Source organism: Beta vulgaris, chromosome 5 (genome assembly GCF_026745355.1).
Source record: "Beta vulgaris subsp. vulgaris cultivar EL10 chromosome 5, EL10.2, whole genome shotgun sequence".
Classification (NCBI taxonomy): Eukaryota; Viridiplantae; Streptophyta; class Magnoliopsida; order Caryophyllales; family Amaranthaceae; genus Beta; species Beta vulgaris.
Window position 1 is genome coordinate 99610 of NC_079206.1, and position 21760 is coordinate 121369.

Here is a 21760-nt window from a genome sequence, read left to right on the forward strand (position 1 = left end):
CGTTGAATATTTACCAGATTGCAAGTGTTGAATAATCCTATGATCCAGTTATGAGCAAATGACTTTAGTTGGTGCAAGTATTGTAGTACTAGAATCGGCCTTAGGATCGTTTAGGATTGGTCATAGGATTGTTAGGGTCGCAATCTCGAAACGATTTTAACTATACTCCTTATAAAGGAGAAATGAACCTAATTCAGCGTGTTAAACCCTTATGGCTTGGTCCCACTTCAAGTACTAATCTGTTAGGTTGCTACCCATATTTTTATAATAAGAAAATGAAAATGCCTCTAGAACTTAAATAAAAAAAGTAGATATGCCACCTTCTCATTCATGAACTCGTGACGCTCTACTTCTGTCTTCTCCTGATTCTCTCTCCTCCCATTTTAGTTCTAAAAAGCACGCCACGAAATTGATTAAGACTAATTCAAAATATTGAAAAACTGGAAATCTTTTTTGAAAATACATCGAATTTTTTATTACAAGGTTCTCCCAGGTGCTAGGCAAGTAGAGGCGCTGAGAAATTCACTTTCTCAAACTCAGGCGAGGCGAATTACGTCCGGTGAGGAGAGGCGCAAGGCGCACCGCTTGGCCGCTTTTAGTAGAGAGGTGCATGTGAGTAGAATAAGTAGATTTGAGTTAGAATTTGCAAAAAAGAAACAAATTCCTTCAAAAATGTAACGATCTTGGCTTTAATTCATCAATTTCGAGAAAAAGCCCTTTGTTAATTGCATTAAATTTCATCAAAACAGAAACCTAATTAAAAAAAACCTTAATTTGGGAGAAAACCGTAATTCATGATTGGGTGACAACTGATGGCCACCAACTCCTTGAAGGTGACAGAGGAAGCCGGCGGGCCATCTACCATTAAATCCAGCACCATATCCCTGGTTTTCCGGCAACGACAAGAAAGTTGTCTCCGGTGTTCTTTTCTCTCCCTTATTTGTTTTTTTCTCTCTCTTTTGATTTTGGTCATTGACTGCTTCATGCGTTTTAACTTTATTGTGGGCTCTGAACCTACTCGGCCACTCCCCTTTCTCTTTTCAAATAATAACTGCTTCATGCCTTATATTTTAGTAGTCACGTGCTCTTTTCTCTTTTTACCTTTCTCTGTCTCTTTTTCCTTTTTTCTTCTCTGTTTTTTGCTTTTCTCTTCTCTGTGTGTTTTTTCCTTTTCTCTTTTTATTTTTTATTTTTTATTTTTCCTTCTCCTTTTTGTCTTATGTTCTGCTTCTATTCTTCGTGATAAGGCCCCTCTCCCAGGTTCCTTGCAGAAGTACCTCTCATCAGATTGTTTATTTTTAAATAAAAATATACATTATGTTCTAATATCATGGATAGACATAAATATGGCACCATAAATTTACCAATAGTCGGATTTACAAAAATTATATAGCTATTATTTTAATTACAGCAGCTTGTTCTTTTTTGAGCCAAATTATATGGTTTATGATTGATTTCAAAGGTTTTTGGCACCAAAAGTGTGCCTCGCCTATGAGACGCATGCGCCTTCACCTTCGCCTTGTGCCTCTGTGCGCCTCGCGCCTTTTAAAACTAAGCTTCCCATTCTTCTCTGTCCTAAAATCTGCATCCTTCTGTAGAAGTTTCTTTATTTATCTCAAATTTCAATTGTACGAAAATTTGATTTCTCCTATCCAATCTGTTATGTACTTCATTTGGTATTTTAATTATCAATATGGTGTTTATGATACACAAGTTGCATTTTTCAACAAGGTAGTTGTAAGTCATTGACTTATATGACTATTTACTAGCTAGACACTCCTTTTTCTTGTTGTTGTGTTGAACCCTCATTACAAGTTAACTTCTAATATCATCATAATCTTCAATTTTATTTTTTCAATCTGATCAACGAATCCATGGAGTCAGAGTAGAATCACTATCCTGGTAACATTGTATGTGAAAGATTAAAAAGGATTTTGGTCTAGGATATAGATTGCAAGGATTGATGAAGTACTTCGATGAGTTGTTTAATGGAAGTCAAGTGGGTGTTAGAGGAGGTATCTTAATTGAGGAGTGGGAAGTTGGAAGATAGAGGTAGAGAAAGCTTTGAAGAGATTGAAATTGAGTAAAGCAATGATGTTAATTCTATTGAGAATTGGAGATGCTAGGGAGCGTTAGTACTGGTTGGCTAACAATCTTGCAGAACAAATTATGGAGGACAAATAGAATAACACAAGATTGAAGAAATAGCTATCTGGTACTAATTTTTTTAAGAACGAAGGAGATGTCCATGATCGCTTACATTATTCCGGGGTTATTTGTGTTTAGGAGACATATGATGTCATATCATAGGGCAAGGAACAAGGATTTGCATATTAGTTTCGTTGACAGAGAAATTTATGAAAAAATACGCAGAGATGTGCTTTAGTGATAATATAGGGTATTCCAGGTATATAATTGATTAACTGGGATATGGTGTGGATGAAGAATTGTTCGCTTTTCTATCATGATAGGATTACATAAAAAATAAGCACTTCTGTGTGAAGTCCTTTCCTCTTTGCAGTAGGAATAGTTGAACTGACATAACGAGGATGGGATGTCGTGGTGTATAATATTTGTGGATGATCTTGTATTGTGTGGACGAGATTTAAAATTTGGTTGATGCTAAATTAGAGTGATGGAGGCCCACACTAGAATCTTAAAGGTTTAGCCTTTGTCAGAGAAAAACTGTGTACTTGAAGGTTTAGCCTTTGTCAGAGAAAAACTGTGTACTTAACTGCAATTTTAATAATGAGAGGGAGTCAAATGAAGATTTAATAACATTTGATGGTACCAAGTTTTTGAAAAGCGAATGGTTGAAGTAACTTAGGTCAATATTAAAGAGAAATTGAGATATTGCATGACCATAAAATACCTCTAAGGTTTAAAGGGACTTTCCCTAAGGATGACTGTTAGACCAAAGTAATGGTGATTTAGGATGGTTCATGTTTGGAGAAAGAGGTAGCAAAGATGCGGTTGTTAGAAATGGATATGTGGGAACACTGTAAAACAGTAAAAGTTATTATTCAAAAGGGAGATCAAAGGAAGAAGGTTGGAGCTGGTGAAAATGAGGAATAGGGCATGTAAGATATCAATTCGATGCACCGGTAAGGGTAGTGGAGGGTTCGAATTATCAAGACCTTGTCAGGGGGAGGCCAAAGTTGACTTGGATTGAAGGCTTTAAGATTAATGAATGATGTGAAGAAATTTGGTTTCCAAGAGGTTAAACATTTGACAGGAGGAAAGGAGGCAGAGTACCCCGGACCTGAAATGAAATTTGGACTCATGTAATGAATCCAATGGCTTTGGCATGTTGGTTGTAGTTGTAGCCTTGGAGTCACCTGCTAACTTTGTCTTCTGTTTTTTTTTGTGGGATACATGGAGTAACCAAGAGGTCTTATCTCCACTATCCCCTTGTGATTGGATGAACATGTGGTAAATAGCTATTCCTGTTTGTTGTCTCCTGGGAAGAGAATGATCAGTTTACCTTTTCGATGGGTTTACCGAATTCCCCTGCTCTTTTGTGAAATGTGTATGCTCTTTTGCGTATTTCATCAAAAATATGGAAATATAAATTGTACAATTATGTTAAGCTTGCTAGCTCATTCCCCCCAGCTTTACCCCTCGTCCTACATAACAATTGGTATTATGATTTTTGTAAGACCCATACTTCCTCTATTTTTTTTTGTTTATGTGCCCTTTCTGCCTTCTTTTCTCCATATATTCTGTATTTTATCACTGATGTGCTTTTGATTTTTAGGCTCTGTTCTTTTGGACTGAACTGAATTTGTCTGAGCTGAAAATAAATGAAAACTGCGAGAGGAATTAATTGAACTGAAATGAACTGAATTGAACTGAATTTTTATTATTTCATCCATTTGAGATTTCCCCCCCTTTATTTACGTGATATTCTTGCTTTCCACTTTTCTGTTTCTTGAAATAGACGATGACGCCACTTTCTGACTGTAGGTTCTGGCAAGAAAAAGTGTGGGCGTTCTTCAGTGATGATACTAGTGAGCGGTCCTGGTCATCGTTATTACAACTTAAGGTGAATATAGTGTACACGTGCATACATCTTCAATCTCCATCGAGTCCTGGTCATCATTTTATGAGCTTATATTATCTCGTATTTATTCAACGAACCCTCCTCCCTTCTTCTAAATAATTGTCACTTCTGCTTTGTTGAGGTTGAAGACTGATAATTTCTCTTAGTGTCATCTCACACATAATTTTCCTCTTCTGAAAGGAAAATTATACCAAATATATACAACCATCAAAAAAATGATATAACCTGCTCTTTTTTATGGGCCTTAGCTAGGTAGATATAGCTCCTTGCCTTATATCTTCAACCCAAGTAGTATTTTATTAGTACGAGAAAGAGAAGGAAAAAGACAATTTTTTTCACTGTATGGTACAGCTTTCATTTTACTTGTACAATCGTGCTTACTTTAAGTGGTATTTGAAACCTGTTTCTAATTTATTACATTGCTTGCTGGCTTTTTGGCTATTGTACTATATGCTGGCGTTCTTTATAAGATAATCTACTATCTCAATACTTGTGTCAGGAGCTTGGAAAGGATGCTTTTAACTGTGCAGAGCTAGACATGATCCTCTCCGAGTTTGAAACTGTACAAAAATGGAAGCAACGAGGAGAGGAGGTGGTTGGGTATTCAGTTGGGGATGTGATGACATTGTTAAGTTCTCTTTTGAAGGTTGTAACAGCATTTCAAAAATTTACCCATGCCTTTCCCACTTTGATAGAACATTGGTCTTGGGGACTACTATTGTTTAAAACTAATTGCCTTTTCTTTTAATATTCAGATCAAGCAGTCGTTACATAGATCTTTATATATCTATGAGAAGTCAAGAGGCTGGAAAGTGAGATATTTTTGCATTGGATGCGCTAGTAACTGTGATGATCAAGAGTTCATTACTTGTTCAACATGTAAGGATTGGTAAGATACTACTTCTAGTGTATGTATGGGATGAAAGCTAATTGAAGTTTCAAGTTTGCTAAGGAGAGATTTCGACAATGTTTTGCTGAGATCGCAAAATTAGACCAATTTTCTATCACCCTTCAATTTGAATCAGGCAAAGCAACGTCTCCTTGCATAATATGGATTCCAAACATTCATGATCTGGTGAATGAGTCGAATTACTTATCCCTCGATCTATCACTGAACTATCTTTCCAGGGATTGTGGAAGAGGGTGTACTAGAATTATTCTTGTTAAATTTGCATATCTTGGTTGTGTTTTGTAGTTTTTCCTTGAATTTTACGGGGTACTTCTGAAAATTTGGGAATTTTGGCCGGGATACGTTCTTGTTATCTTGTTGATAAAGTAATCATTCTCTTGAGAATGATGGTGTTCGGTGTCTAGATCCCTTTTGACAATGTCATTCCAGCTTGCCTAGGCCGTAGGAGACTTTAAGTGCTTAAAATACACTTGATTGCCATCTAGCGTTTGCTTGTGTTGAACCTGAAAGGTCAGTGTGTCACCAGTCATATGAGTGAAATGTGAATCATATGTGTCTTCGCTTATGTATATGTCTGTGTAACTAAGTAAGAATTGTTTCTTTGATGAGCAGCTACCATCTTAGATGCTTGATACCAAAGTCAGTTATAAGTAACAACGTTGAAGAATATACCTGCCCGTATTGTGTATTAGTGGACAGTGGTTCAATATGTCGGAGTAGAGACAGCCCTCTGGTAAGCACTTGCTTTAAAATTTTCATGATAGTAGTTAGTTTTGAGTTTTGATACACTTCTAATTTGATACTAATGCAGAGATATAAAGGAAAGCAGCCACAACTGGAGAGGCTTGTTGAACTGTCTTCTGATGCTAAGAAATTTACTACGAGGTAGTGAGTCTGCAGCATCGTTTTTGCACAATCAAGCTAGGTTCTCATAATGTTTCCAGAGATGTGCATTTAAGGAGTCTCTTAACTTGCCTTAGCATAGCCTATAGGCTATAGGCAGGCCAAGGGGTTGTTGTTGCTCTCTTAGTGCAAGCCTTTCATTTCTAAGGAGGGAGGGAGATAGATATGTACTCCTTCCATTGCAACTCATTGGTGACATTTACCAAGATTAGGATGTCCCAGCTCGAGTTGGGACAGAGGGAATATCTGATGTTAAGTGACAAGGGAATGGTTCCGCATGGTGGCTTTCTAGAGTAGTGGGAATCGCAGGTGCTACTTGGTTGAGGATGAATCTCATGGTCTGTGGAGAATGTTAGTATGTTTTCTAAATCGATGCTTCACGATGGTTTTTTGTTTACTTCCCTAAAGCTGGAGGAAAGTAAGGCTAGTGAAAAGAAATTGAACTTCAGAACATGATTGATGATGTGGATAGTGGGTGAGGGTAATGAAAGCACTCAAGTCACGAGAAATGTTTTCAAATTTAGTCTGAAATGGAAATATTCATTGGTGGTTGAGAGTTGAGCCTTCCCTGCTCTCTCACCTTTTTTCATATCCTGTTCTTTGTCTCTTGATCAAATACAAACATAATTTGTACACTTATGAATGCTTAAGTGATTAATTGCAACCAAGTATTTGCTCCATTGCATTTGTGATTTGGCTGCTTGGTTAAATGGCTAATTGGACCGTTGTGGCTGCCTTTCCGCAGGCTTGAAGAAAATGATGTCTTGCAAGAGATTCTTGATCAAGCTCTTGCATGCAGAGGCTGCTTGTCCGAGATAGTCGATTCTTCATTAGCTTTCTTTGAGAAAGATGTCTCATCCATCTCTGGGAAATTGACTATTGCTTTGAAGGTATTTCACCCAGCTTCCTGTAAGTGAATTTACGTCATCTTGTTTCTGTTGGTTCACACTTTTCATCTGCTGTATGCAGGCCCTAGATGTTGCTGGGGTTTGCGATTCGCTTGCTGTCCACAAGTTTGATCAGGCACTTGCCCGAAATTCTTGGAGAATTAGAGCTTTTAAATTGGTTGAGAACTCACAGAAACCTGGAATGCAACAAGTCCAGCGCCATTTAAAAGAGGTGCGAAATTAGTGCAAGTAACAGCTGTCCATTGCTTGTTTTCCTTTATTGATTTGGGGGGTGGGAGTATTGGTTACTACCTTCATTACATCGAGCATAGATGGGCATTATTTGCTGTCCTAGTGGTACAAATGAATCGCTTTCATATCTCCATTTTCACGGATAAAAAGAGTGGAAACTATTGTGCTCTGCTGAATTTCCAAATTTTAGTTTCTGTATAAGCTCTAAGTTTCTTCATTAATTATCTCAGGGCTCAGCTATTAATGTACCTCCAGAAGATTACTTCAGACAGAAGCTTGTAGAGGCAAAGCAAGCTGGAATCCAGTGGGCAGAAAGGGCCAAGAAGGTCCACTTACAGAAATTTTGGTATGTATTGTTTTTTACTTAAACTGCAGCTTATTGGTTGACACTTCAATATTGTGTAGGCTGGTAGCGATAATGGGGATTTAGAGCTGGTAAAAGTATTTGAGCTCATTGCTGAAGGCAAGAATTTGCGCATCCACTTTGAGAAGGAGCTTAAGGTACTTTCTAGGTTAATAAAATTCTTCTTATTCTGTTTGATGCTCCAGATTCTGATGATTTTTTTTCCAGCTATTGCAAGCTAGAAGTGTGCTTTACTGCATCTGTCGAAGACCTTATGATCAGAGGCCAATGATCGCGTGTGATGAATGTGATGAGTGGTATCATTTCGATTGTGTCAATTTAGTGTCCCCACCAGATGTCTACATATGTCCAGCCTGTAAACCTCAGATGGAAGGGAAGGTGCCTGAGTCCCCGTCTATTAAACGAGAGAGGTAAACTTTTCTCATCAATTGACCTAACTGCCCGCTTGGTAGCTAGCAATTAAGGGGTGTTTGGTTGAATGTTTTGGAATGAGATGGATGTTATGGTATTAATGATGAAGAACTTGTGTGGTTGAGGTGACTTGGGTATGAAACGTCATGCCCACAAGTTTCTCATCCCCCAGAATCTCTTGAGTTTGAGATTCCCACACCTCCCTTCAGTAACGGGTTATAAAATTATACTTTGAGCAAACCAAACAACTTAAAAAATTAAATGATATAATCCAAACTCATGGGTTTCTTTCTGATACCATTCTATTCCCGTTATCAATTATTTGAACCAAGCACCCCCATAATAAGTATATATATGTGATTTTGTAAAGGTAGTCTTACCCCCCCCCCCTCCCCCTCTCCCCCCAATTCCCATAATAAGTAGTTTTGTGCCTCCATGGTGGGTAACTCATGTTAATAACCTCTAGCAGTTTCAATTTTATATAGACACAGGAAAACTGTCTCCACCTATTCTATAAATGCCAGAGCATGGATTATGCACTTGTGCTCATTGTGCACCCAAAATAATATATCATTCATATAATATAACATGAACTTTTTTCAACAACTTTTCAAGATAAAAAAAACACACAATTTAAAATTTAAGAGCATGTAAATCTCCAATTATAAAAGAACATAGGTCGTAATAAGAACATATTGTAAATGAACATCTAGTTTAAACTAAAAGAGTAGCTTTTAAATTCAAATTTGAAAAAGAAATCTCGCCAACCACCATTTTTTATGAAAAGGTAAAACAAGTTGCAAGATTTAAGGAAATAAATAACATTTTTCATATGGATTCTTGAAATATTAAAACTACGTGTCCCTAAAAAAAAGAAACTACGTCTTCTAGTAGGGGGTTGCACCATCTTCTATCTACACTTAGAGTGCATATTACTGTTTGCTTATAAATGCCTATGAAGTTTTCTTGTGATTCTAGCTTTTGATTTATCTTCAGATTTTAAATTGTTAATAATTATGAGTCATTTTGTTGTCGTTTTTTCCTCTTATCTTAACAGATCTCAGAGTGCCAAAGACAGTGAGCCACAAACGCCTTCTCCGCGACATGTAGAGTCAAGATGGAGGCCAAAGAAGCGGAAACCTTCGACTAAGCGGATCATAGCTGCCGATAGTAGTAGGAGTCTATTGTGTTCTAGTGGATTTGATAGGTTATTGTGGAGAAATAGGAAACCATCTAGAAGAACGGTCAAGAAAAGGACCGAGTTAGGAAGCCTCTCTCCATTCTTTCTTTTACATCAATAGAGTAGTTTCAAATTATCAAATGTGTTCAATTCGTTCATTTTTTTTCTTCGCCAGTGCAGTAATTCATGCTGGTCAAGTAGGTAATAAAATGGGGGAAAAGAATTTACTTTTCCTATTAATGTTCCCTTTTGCTCTTCCACTTGTTTAACAGGATTGCTAACGAGTTAAGTATATAATTGGGTTCTAAATTTTAACTTTTTTTCCAGTTAGGATATTCAATTTTAAAAAGTTATAGTTTGAGTATTCAAAATTGACAGACGTTAGTTAATTACTTACTGAACTTTGATAACTTACTGTTATCAACCCTAAAACAAAAGAAAAGGTATGACATGACATTAATTGTAAAATTTTCAAACATTTTTTCTCTCGTCTAATTTCTAAACCCCTCATTCCTTCTCCCCTTGCTTCAACTCCTTTGCTCATTCGCTCACCCTAACCTTCACCCTCGCCGTCGGCCGCCGCACATTCCTTCCCAACAACCGCCACAACGCACGCGAAACAAGTCATCAGACGCTAAGAATGTAATGTGGAAGGGTAGAGTTCCCAACCTGAAATACTAGTGTGTGGGTGTTTTGGGGTTCCTCGCTCCAAGAGAGATAAAATAGGTCCAAAAATAGTTGATTCAATTTTTATTGAATATGCTTATCAAAGTGTTGCTTTTCGTTTTCTTGTTAAAGGTGTTAACAATTCTTATGCAGGTGGTAATATTATTGAATCAAGAGATGTAGAGTTCTTTGAACATATCTTTTTTATGAAATCCTCTTGCATTAGTAATGATTTACCATCTTCTAGTTCTGCACCTAACTTATGTATTACTCCTTAGATAATCATGTTCCCGGTTCGGAGCCAAGGAGAAGCAAAGGTCTCGAAAAGAAAATAGCTTTGATTTGATTTATTAGTGCTTTCTTGACATAACCTCATTTAATTGACCGTGACTTTGTCTCTGTTTTCATTTTAGAAGATGATCCTAAAACTTATGATGAGACAATGAGGTCCATTGATGTAGTATTTTGGAAATAGGCTATTAATAATGAACTTGATCCATGTAATCCCCTGTAAATTTATGAATTTTATAAATATATTTTAGTGTATATATATTTATATTTAAATATAATGTAGTATTAAAATAATTTATTTCTTTAAAAGGTTGACTATTTGAAAGTCAAATAAATTATTTTGAGGATTTACAAAAGTTAAAATATTTTGTTTAGGCAGGTTTTGAAACACATTTGAAATACTTTTTGAATTTGAAAAAGAAGTCTAAATGGGCTTGAGGAACCCACGCACTATTTAGATTACTAAAAGGACTTCTAGAAGTGTAGGGAGATCCAAACATCAATTTAACTCATCATTAAACTCAGCCCACAAGGAAAATACATATACAAATTCATTAAACCCATATTTTTTTCCCACACAATATTTTTCTCTCCTCACTCAAAGAAATTCGGTGCCGCTCTCTCTCTCTCTCTCTCTCTCGGTTTTCCTTTCTTCTTCCCCAAGCAACAATTTCTTCTTAAACAAGTAACCTCCCCTCCTAACAAACCATTGCGCCACCCACCGTGCTACCGCCAGCCTGTTGCCACGCCACCTCTGACGGGCACCCCCTTGTTCTTTCTTCCTTGTTTTGATTTGATTACCTTTCTTCCTCGTCAAGTTTTTATTTAAAGATTGTGTTTTTAAGATTTGTTTTTAGTTTGATTATGTTTAAAAGCTTTAGTTTGATGATTTTATATGAATATAAGATTATATAATTTATGTATTGAATAAATAAAATTTTAGATTTATTTACTATGTTAAGATTGGATTTTTAGAGTGCTACACGACCCATTTATTATTGTGTGGTGCGGCCACGAAAAAGCCCCGAAACGGTTGTAAAAGTTGTTCTTATGTCTATTCAAAGTTGTGGGAGTCCTTAATATACCATTTACAGTCACGGAATGGCCCATTTATTATTTCGTGAACCCACGGAATGGCCCCGAAACGGTCGTAAAAGTTGTTCTTATGCCCTTTTACAGTCGTGAAAGTCCTTAACATATACCATCCCATGTTGCCTCTAGGTATCCCACGTCATTAGGTGCACGAATCTCGTGGACGTCTAAAACCGTGACTTATATCCTTCAATTTTGACCGTTTTAGGGCTCCTCCGGGCCTTGACATATTTTTCACCGAAAACCTTCCTATGGGGTGACGCACGACTTATAATGCATCTCGAGTGTTTCGCACCATCTGAATTTCCCCAGAATGCCATCAAACCACCCATTTATGTTTTTGCGAGGCAGCAACAGAATGTCCCTGAAACGGTCATAAATTTTGTAATCATGCCCGTTCAAAGTCGTGGATGTCCTTAATATACCATCCCATGTCCCCTCTAGGCAACCCACGACGTTCGGTCCATGGGTCCTAGGGACGTCTAAAACCGTGACTTATAGCCTTCAATTTTGACCGTTTTAGTGCTATTTTAGGCCCAGTCATATTTTTCGCCGAAAACCTTACTATTGGGTGTGGGACGACTTATAATTCATCCCAGGTGCTTCGCACCATCTAAATTGCCCCAGAATGCCACCAAACGACCAATTTATTATTTTTCCGTGCAGCCACGGAATGACACCGAAACGGTCTTAAAAGTTGTGCTTATACCCGTTCAAAGTCGTGGAAGTGTTAATTATACCATCCCATGTCCCCTATAGGCATCCCCGACATTCGGTGCACAGGTCTCGGGAACGTTTAAAACCGTGAATTATAACCTTCAATTTTGACTGTTTAAAGGCTCCTTTGGTTTCTGTCATATTTTTCGCCTAAAACCTTCCTATGGGGTGCGACACGAGTAATAATGCATCCCGGGTGCCTCGCACCATATGAATTGCCCCTGCATCCCACCAAACGACCAATTTATTATTTTTTTCATGCAGCAATGGAATGGCCCCGAAACTGTCGGAAAAGTTGTTGTTATACCCGTTCAAAGTCATTGAAGTCCTTAATATACCATCCCATGTCTGTGCAAGGGTCACAGAGACGTCTAAAATCGTGACTTATAGCCTTCAATTTTGACCGTTTAATTGCTCCTCCAGGACTGGTCATATTTCTCGTTGAAAACCTTCCTATGGGGTACGACACAACTCATAATGCTTCTCGGTGTTTCGCACCCTGTGAATTTCCCCAGAATGCCATCAAATCACCCATTTATGATTTTGTGGTGTACCCACAGAATGACCCCGAAACGGTCGTCAAAGTTAATTTTATGCCCGTTCAAAAATGTGGAATTCCTTAATATACTATCCTATGTCCCCTCTAGACATTCAACGGCATTCGGTGCACGGGTTCCGAGGACGTCTAAAACCGTGAATTATAGCCTTCAATTTTGACCGTTTTATCGCTCCTCCGGGCTCAATCATATTTTGACAAAAACCTTCCTAAGGGATGCGGCACGACTTACAATGCATCACTTCACACCATCTGGATTGCCCCAGAATGCCACCAAACAATCAAGTTGTGATTTTGTAATGCCGCCACGGAATAGCTCCGAAACGGTCGTAAAAGTTGTTCTTATCCCCGTTCAAAGTCGTGGAAGTCCTTAATATACCATCCCATGTTCCGTCTAGGCAGCCCACCACATTCGGTGCACGGGTCACGGGGACGTCTAAAACCATGACTTATAGCCTTCAATTTTAACCGTTTTAAGGCCCCTCCAGGCCCGGTTATATTTGTAATACTCCGTATTTTTGTGGAGTTAATTCTTTATAATTAAGAAAATATAAAGAATATAATTTAAAGGTATTTTAGCATTATTTACAAAAAAAATAGAATAATAATAATACAATTGAGTATGTTTACAACTTTAACGTAATTCCATTATAATTCGGTTTAGTTTAATTTCGGAATTTAAAAGATTAAACCCAGTCCTACTAGACCTAGATATGCCATACTATAAATAGAGAGAACAAGAATAAAAAAATCAGAAAAATTCATAAACCCTAACTCTCTCTCTCCTCTCTCCACTCTCAAACTCTCTCTCTCTCAGTTTCTCTCTCCTGTCTCTCTGTCTTCTTCTCTCTTGTCGCCTCCTCTGAACCTTCGACGAGTATGGCGTGCGAGCGAAGTGGTGAGAAGGGTGTGTGCGTGCGGAGTTTGAGTGCTGTGCGTGCGGAGTTCGAGTGTTGTGCGAGCAAACTTAGTGGTGCGAGTGTCGAGTAGTCGAAGTTGGTGCGAGCGAGGGAGCGAGCGAGGCGATTTTGTGATGAGCAGTTGTGAGGGTGTGTGCGAGGAGTTCGAGGGTTCGGGTGAGGGAGTCAGTGTTGTGCGACGAATCTGGGCTTGTGCGAAGGTGGTTGTGCGAAGTCACGGGGGTTTATGCGACGAATTTGGGCTTGTGCGAGGCTGGTTCTGCGAAGTGTGGTGCGAAGGTTTGCGTGACGAGGTTGTGCAAGGGTTCGTGCGTGGTGCGAGCGCGAGCACCAAGTGTGGTGCGGGGTTGCGAGCTGTGCGAGAGGGCTGTGCGCGGTCTGTGGTTCGATACTCGAGGATGTGCGTCGGTCGCCGGAGTCGGTTGCCGGCGAGATTCGGTGGTATAAAAACCTAATATGTGTAGTATATATTATATTAGTTTTAATATGTATTATTCTGTTTTTATAATTAATTTAAGTTGTAAGTAATTAATTTGTAATTTGAGTAAATTAGTAATTAATTAAGTTGTATAATTAGTTTAAGTTATTAATCTGATTTAAGATGTAAATCTTATTTAAGGTGTTGTAATTAAGTAAGGTGGGAAGTAAAGAAAGTATATTATTGTTCATTAGTTGGAAGTATAACCTTGCTATTCGAACCTGATTTTGGAGTATTGGACATAAGACTTGATTGGACTTGCACACTTGGTAAAGGTATTAGGTGATTAAATCTAACTAAAATCAGTTTGGCTCACTAACATTGACTTTTAAAAGATGCTATTCTCAATAAAATAGAAAAGAAAAAGGAAGTTAATAAACAATGAGATTAGCTATCGTTTATACTTCGAATTACTAAGTCGTTATAGTTAGTTACGTTTTAGTTGATAATATTATCAAGGACGTAGCACTGAAGTACTTACTTAATCGTCTAGGTTCAATTTCATAAGCGGAACGTTTGGTTAAGACAGCGAAAATTCTCCGTTACAAGGTATGTACATGTACCAGTTTGGTTGCAAGTACTAGTATCATGATTAGGTTGTGATTTATTCCATCGGAACCTAGAATCATGATAGGGAACGTTTTGATTATTGAGATTGTTTGGTAACATGTTTATGATTGGAAATCGATATGTGGCATTGAAATGCGTAATTCTATCGTATTATGAACATGAGCATTGTGTTCGTAATATTTGATCCATGGTGTAACAAGAGTGTTACAAGAGAAAAGATTTGAGTATTGTAACTAAGAGAACATGTTAAATGATTCTATGTTATTGTGATATGAATGGATAGTATTAAGAATGAACTATGGAAATAAACTTGTAGTTGGACTCCCTACAAGTGATGAACAATGGGGGGGAGTGTGGGACTTGTTCTACACTCCTACGCAGGCCTACTGTGACGACAGTAGTGTCCTTATAAATTTTGATAACACAAGCAGGCAGAAGGTTCTGTACGATCTTGGGGGTATGCATACTAAGGTGATAAGTGTGAGACGGAACGAAACCGTATTTGCATTTCATCTAAGAGACCAAGTTGTCTATTAAGGATTAAGTAGCCCGTATTATTATAGTAAGATGACGGTTCCTGTTCGCTGCCAACTAAATAAAGAGTGAAGGATGTAACGTTATTGCAGTATCATGTTTAGGATTGTTCATTATTGCTTTGTTTATGTGTATATGCATGCAATGGTTTATTATGTACTCAGCATAGTTGATTGTGTGTTATTATGTGTTTGTTAACCTGTGATGAACCATTGATGCTACAATGGGGAGAACACTAGGTGAACTGGTGGTGCTGCATGATACTGAGCATTTGGGGGTAGTCCTTAGTCTTGGACTTTATAGCTTTTGAATTAAGTATTACAAGAATATTAGGATTTACTTAATTAGTTGGGTTTTAAATAAAAGGGGTCGTTGATGATTTCCGTGTTGTAGTTACATTTTTATTTCCGCTGCATTACAGTTTACGAGACAAAGTTTTGAGTTAATATTCCTTTTTAATAAGCCTTGCGTTTCATCGCCGCGGTAACACTCCCAAAGTTGATGCGACTTAGTCGTAGACGTGTATGGATTTTGGGGGTGCAATATTTTTGGCCGAAAACCTTCCTATGGGGTACGGTACGACTTATAATGCATACCGGGTGTTTCCCACCTTCTCAATTACCCCAGAATGCCACCAAACGACCAATTTATTATTTTGTCGTGCAGCCACGGAATGTCACCGAAACGGTCATAAATTTTTTTCTTCTACCCGTTCAAAGTCGTGGAAGTGCTTATTATACCATCCCATGTACCCTATAGGCATCCTACGACATTCGTTGCACAGGCCTTGGGGACGTTTAAAACCGTGACTTATAGCTTTCAATTTTGAACGTTTTAGAGCTCCTTTGGGTCTTGTCATATTTTTCGCCGAAACCTTTCCTATGGGGTGCGACACGACTTATAATGCATCATGGGTGTTTTGAACAATATGAATTTCCCTAGAATTCCACCACACGACCAATTTATTATTTTGTCGTACAGCCCCAGAAGGTCCCCAAAACGATCGTAAAAGTTGTTCTTATACCCGCTAAAATCGTGGAAGTCCTTATTATACCATCCCATGTCCCCTATAGGCATCCCTCGACATTTGGTGCACGAGTCTCGGGGACGTCTAAAACCATGACTTATTGCTTTCAATTTTGACCGTTTTAAGGCCCTTCCGGGCCCGGTCATACTTTTTGCCGAAAACCGTCCTATGGGGTGCGACACGACCTAAAATGCATTATGTGTGCTTCGCACCATCTGAATTGCCCCAAAATGCACCAAACAACCAATTTATTATTTTGTCGTGCAACCACGGAATGGCCCCAAAACGGTCATAAAAAGTTGTTCTTATTCCCGTTCAAAGTCGAGGAAGTCCTTAGTATACTATAACATGTCCCCTCGAGACATCCCACGGTATTCAATTTGAGTGTTTAACGGCTCCTCCGGGACCGATCATATTTTTCGCCGAAAACCTTTCTATGGGGTGCAACACGACTGATATGCATTCTCGGTGCTTTGCGGTATCTTAATTTCCCTTGAATGCCACCAAACGACCGATTTTTTTATTTTGTCGTGCAGCCACGGAATCCCCCGAAACTATCGTAAAACTTGTTCTTATTCCCTTTCAAAGTTGTGGAAGTCCTTAATATACCATCTCATGTCCTCTCTAGGCATCCTACGACATTCGGTACTCAGGTCCCGAGGACGTTTAAAACAGTGACTTATAGCCTTCAATTTTGACCGTTTCAGAGCTCCTCCGAGCCTGGTCATATTTTACACCGAAACCCTTCATATGGGGTGGAGCATTCCTTATAATGCGTCTCGGCTGTTTTGCACCATCTGAGTTTCCCCAGAATGCCACAAAACCACCAATTTATTATTTTGTCGTGCAACGACGGAATGGCACCGTAACGGTCGTAAAAGTTGTTCTTATGCCCATTCAAATTTGTGAAATCCCTTAATATACCATACCATGTCCCCTCGAGACATCCCACGGTATACAGTACACAGGTTCCGGGGACGTCTAACACTGTTACTTATAGCCTTCAATTTTGACTGTTTCAGAGATCCTCCGGGCACGGTCAAATTTACGCAGAAAACCTTCCTATGGGATGCGGCACAATTTATAAGGTATCTCGGGTGTTTCACAACCACAATTTATAAGGTATCCAGGGACGTCTAAAACCGTGACTTATAGCCTTCAATTTTGACCGTTTTAGGGCTCATCAGGGTCCGGTCATAATTTTCGCCAAATATCTTCCGATGGGGTGCGACACGACTTATAATGCATCTCGGTTGCTTCACACCATCTGAATTGCCTCACAATGCCACGAAACGACCAATTTATTATTTTGTCGTGTAGCCACGGAATGGCTCTGAAACGGTCATAAAAGTTATTCTTACACCCGTTCAAAGTCGTGGAAGTTCGTAATACACCATGCCATGTCCCCTTGATACATTCCATGTCATTTGGTGCACAGGTCCTAGGGACGTCTAAAACCGTGAATTATATCCCTTCAATTATGTCCGTTTAAAGGCTGTTCCGGGCACAGTCATTTTTTTTTTCCGAAAACCTTCCTTTGAGGTATGACACGACTTATAATACATCCTGGTTGCTTCACACCAACTGAATTACCCCAGAATGCCACCAAACGACCAATTTATTATTTTGTCGTGGAGCCACGGAATGGCCCCAAAACGGTCGTAAAAGTTGTTCTGGTGGCCGTTCAAAGTCGTGGAAGTCCGTAATATACCATCTCATATCCCCTCTCCGTATCACACGACATTCGGTGCACGGGGACGTCTAAAACCGTGACTTATAGACTTCAATTTTGACCGGTTTAGTGTTACTCCGACCATGTCGTATTTTTCGCCGAAAACCTTCCTATGGAGTTCGACACGACTTATAATGCATCACGGGTGATTCACACCATCTAAATTTCCCGAGAATGCCATCAAACCACCTATTATGATTTTGTGGTGCAGCCACGGAATGAAATGGCCGTAAAAGTTACTGTTATGCCCGTTCAAAATCATGGAATCCTTAATATACCATCCCATGTCCCCTCGAGATATCCCATGTCATTCGGTGCATGGGTCCTGAACGTCTAAAACCGTGACTTAAAGTCTTCAATTTTGAACGTTCTAAGGCTCCTCCTATCCCGGTCATATTTTTCGTCAAAAACCTTCCTATGGGCTGCAGCACGACATATAATGCATCCCGGATGCTTCGCACTATCTGAATTTCCCTAGAATACCACCAAACAATCAATTTATTATTTTGTCATGCAGCAACGGAATGGCCCCGAAACGGTCGTAAAAGTTGTACTTATACCTGTTTAAAACCGTGGAAGTCCTTATTATACCATCTCATGTCCCCTATAGGCATCCCACGACATTCGATGCACGAGTCTTGAGGACGTCTAAAACAGTGACTTATCACCTTTAAATTTGACTATTTTAGGGTTCCTATGGGTCCGGTCATATTTTTTGCCGAAAACCTTCCTATGGGGTACGACTCGACTTATAATGCATCACGTATTCTTCGCACCATCTGACTTGCCCCATAGTGCCACTAAACGACCAATTTATAATTTTGTCGTGCGGCCACAAAATGGTCATGAAGCGGTTGTAAAAGATGTTCTTAGGCCCGTTCAAAGTATTGGAAGTGCTTATTATACCATCCTATGTCCCCTATAGGCATCCAACGACATTCGGTGCACGGGTCTCGGGGACATCTAAAACTGTGATTTATAGCCTTTAATTTTGACCGTTTTAAGGCTCCTCTGGGCCCTTTCATGATTTTCGCCGAAAACCTTCCTGTGGCGTGCGACACGACTTATAATGCATCCCGGGTGCATCACACCATATAAATTGCCCCAGAATGCCACTAAACGACCAATTTATTATTTTATCATGCAACCACGGAATGTCCCCGAAAAGATCGTAAACATTGTTCTTATACCCGTTCAAAGTCGTGGAAGTCCTTATTATACCATACCATATCCCCTCGAGACATCACAAAGCATTCGGTGCACGTGTCCCAAGAACGTCTAAACCAGTGACTTATAGCCTTCAATTTTGACCGTTTAGCGGCTCCTCCAAGCCCTGTCATATTTTTCACCAAATACATTTGTATGGGGTGTGGCACGATTTATAATGTATCCCGCGTGATTCGCACTATATGAATTGCCCCAGAATGCCACCAAAAGACCAATTTATTATTTTATCGTGCAGTCACGGAATGGCCACGAAACGATCGTGAAATTGTTCTTATACCCGTTCAAAGTCGTGGAAGTCCTTAATACACCATCCCATGTCCCATATACGCATCCCACGGTATTTGGTGCACAAGTCTCGGGGACGTTTAAAACCGTGACTTATCGCTTTCAATTTTGACCGTTTTAGGGCTCCCCTGGGACCGGTCATAATAATTATTGCCAAAAACCTTCCTACGGGGTGCGACATGACTTATAATGCATTCTGGATGCTTCGCACCATCTGAATTGCCCCAGAATGCAATCGAACCACCCATTTATGATTTTGTGGTACAACCGCGGAATGGCCCCGAAACTATCGTAAAAGTTGTTTTTATGCCCAAATTCGTGAAAGTCTTTAATATACCGTCCCATATCCCCTCGAGACATCCCAAAGCATTCGGTGCACGGGTCCCAAGAACGTCTAAACGAGTGACTTATACACTCCAATTTTGACCGTTTTAAGGGTCCTCTTGGCCCGGTCATATTTTTCACCGAAAACCTTCCTATGGGGTACGACAGGACTTATAATGCATTTTGAATGCTTCGCATCATCGGAATCGCCCCAGATTGCAATCAAACCACCCATTTATGATCTTGTAAAGCAGCCGCAGAATGGCCTGAAACGGTCGTAAAAGTTATTCTTATGCCCGTTCAAATTCGCGAAAGTCCTTAATATACCATCTCATATCCCCTCAAGACATCCCAAATCATTCGGTGCACGGGTTCCAAGGACGTCTAAACCAGTGACTTATAGCCTTCAATTTTGACCGTTTAGCGGCTCCACTGGGCCCGGTCATATTTTTCGTTGAAAACCTTCCTATGGGGTGCGGCACGATTTATAATGCATCCCGAGTGCTTCGCACCATCTGAATTGCCCTAGAATACAACCACACGACCAATTTATTATTTTCTCGCGCAGCCACGGAATAGCCCCGAAACAGTCGTGAAAGTTGTTCTTATGCCTGTTCAAAGTTGTGGAAGTCCTTAATATACCATCTCATGTCCCCTCTAGGTATCACACGATATTCGGCGCACCGGTCTCTGATACGTCTAAAACTGTGACTTATAGACTTCAATTTTAACATAATAAGGAGAAAAATAGAGGGTAATTTGGGAAAAATCTTGAAAAATATGTCTCGAATAATACATTTACGCATTTTTTTTTCAAAAAATAATACATTTTGACGGGTAATGGGTAAAAAGAGGCCAAAAATGGTGAAATATAGGGGGGGAATACTTGGAAAACATTTCACGCCTCGGAAAAACTTCAAAGCCCCCCCGGTGCCGGATCATCCCCCGCATTCCTCGGACTTTCATTCTCTTCCCACTTTTGCCTTCCCTTAGCTCGCTCGGCACGACCTTAGCTAGGCCTAGGAGGGCCTCCAAACGGCACCACATGACCCTTCCACAGCACGAGTGTGCTTTAAAAAGGCCTCCCACGGCCTTGGGAGGCACCCCATGGGCACCGGTGCCCGGGCCACACGGGCTCCCGGATTCGTGTACTATAATCCACGTCTTTTTCAGTGTTCGAGCCATTTTCCGACTTCCCGGAGCCGGCGAGTTTTTTCGTCCCGGACCTCCCTAGGTTCCCCGGGGTCCCCGATGATCCCACATGCGGCCTCAGACATTCATTTCCTTCCCACTTTTGCTTTCACATGGCTCGCTTTGCACGACCCTAGCTAGGCCTAGAAGGGCCTCCGAACGGCACCACATGACCCTTCCACAGCATGAGTGTGCCTTCAAAGGGCCTCCCACGGCCCTGGGAGGCACCCCATGGGCACCGGTGCCCGGGCCCCGCGGGCTCCCGGATTCGTGTACTATAATCCACTATATGAGGCGTTTTGGGTCCATTTCGAATGTCATACTTTGAGAAATTGCCTGCTCTTTCTTTCTCATCTTTGATGTGGTTGAGATCCTACCTATATTGAACCAAGCGATAAGAATTCCCATGTACAACTATGCATCCAAGCACTATATGTAGCCTCTTTCCCTCTTGCCTAGTGCCCAAGTGCTTAAGTGCATAGTGCACTGTGCTTTAGTGCTTAGTGCGTGCGTGCGTGTGTGTGTGTGTGTGTGTGTGTGTGTGTGTGTGTGTGTGCACCATCAAGCACACCACCAAGCACTATATGTAGCCTCTTACCCTCGTGCCCAAGTGCTTAAGTGCATTGTGCTTTAGTGCTTAGTGCGTGCGCGCGCGCGCGTGTGTGCACCATCAAGCACACCACCAAACACTATATGAGGCCCAACAACCCAAGCACCACCGAGCACAATGCAATACGAAGAATCAAGCTACCCTGCGCCACGTTTCATGCACCACAAGGGTGTGGTGCATCGTAAAGCATCACGCACACCACCAAGCACTAAGCACTAAGTGGGGCCCAACCACCCCATGCACCTCGCGGGAGCGGCGCACCATCGAGCACCACGAAATTCGAAGAATCAAGCTACCATGCGCCACCAAGAACCAAATGGGGCCCAACCGTTTCATGCACCACAAGGGCACCGTGCAAGGTGCAAGCACCAAGCAGCCATGGCCCATTGGCAGGCCTAGATCATCATCAATCACTACCCCCTAAAGAGATTTAGTAGGGATTAGGGCTATTTCCCCAATGAACACACTTTTGACAGTAGAATCACACACCCTTTTACTAACGAAAATTATATAATAGTGCCCAGTTTTTTTTCATGAATCCACTGTATATGACATGAAGTTTTTTTAGGT

General features: G+C 40.2%; 1 protein-coding gene across 2 annotated transcripts in view; it reads left to right on the forward strand.

Annotated features, from left to right (window-relative positions):
* The window catches only part of LOC104907854 (lysine-specific demethylase JMJ17), a 28050-nt gene extending 18834 nt beyond the window's left edge, over positions 1-9216 (forward strand). For both annotated transcript variants that reach the window (XM_010696864.4, XM_010696865.4), the window contains 11 exons: positions 3967-4045; positions 4563-4709; positions 4819-4952; positions 5586-5706; positions 5785-5858; positions 6622-6766; positions 6846-6995; positions 7246-7341; positions 7421-7516; positions 7587-7789; positions 8848-9216. In XM_010696864.4, the coding sequence (XP_010695166.1) occupies positions 3967-4045; positions 4563-4709; positions 4819-4952; positions 5586-5706; positions 5785-5858; positions 6622-6766; positions 6846-6995; positions 7246-7341; positions 7421-7516; positions 7587-7789; positions 8848-9091 (1489 nt within the window). In that variant the 3' untranslated portion in view covers positions 9092-9216. The remainder of the gene's footprint in view (positions 1-3966; positions 4046-4562; positions 4710-4818; positions 4953-5585; positions 5707-5784; positions 5859-6621; positions 6767-6845; positions 6996-7245; positions 7342-7420; positions 7517-7586; positions 7790-8847) is intronic.
* Positions 9217-21760: the final 12544 nt, after the last annotated feature.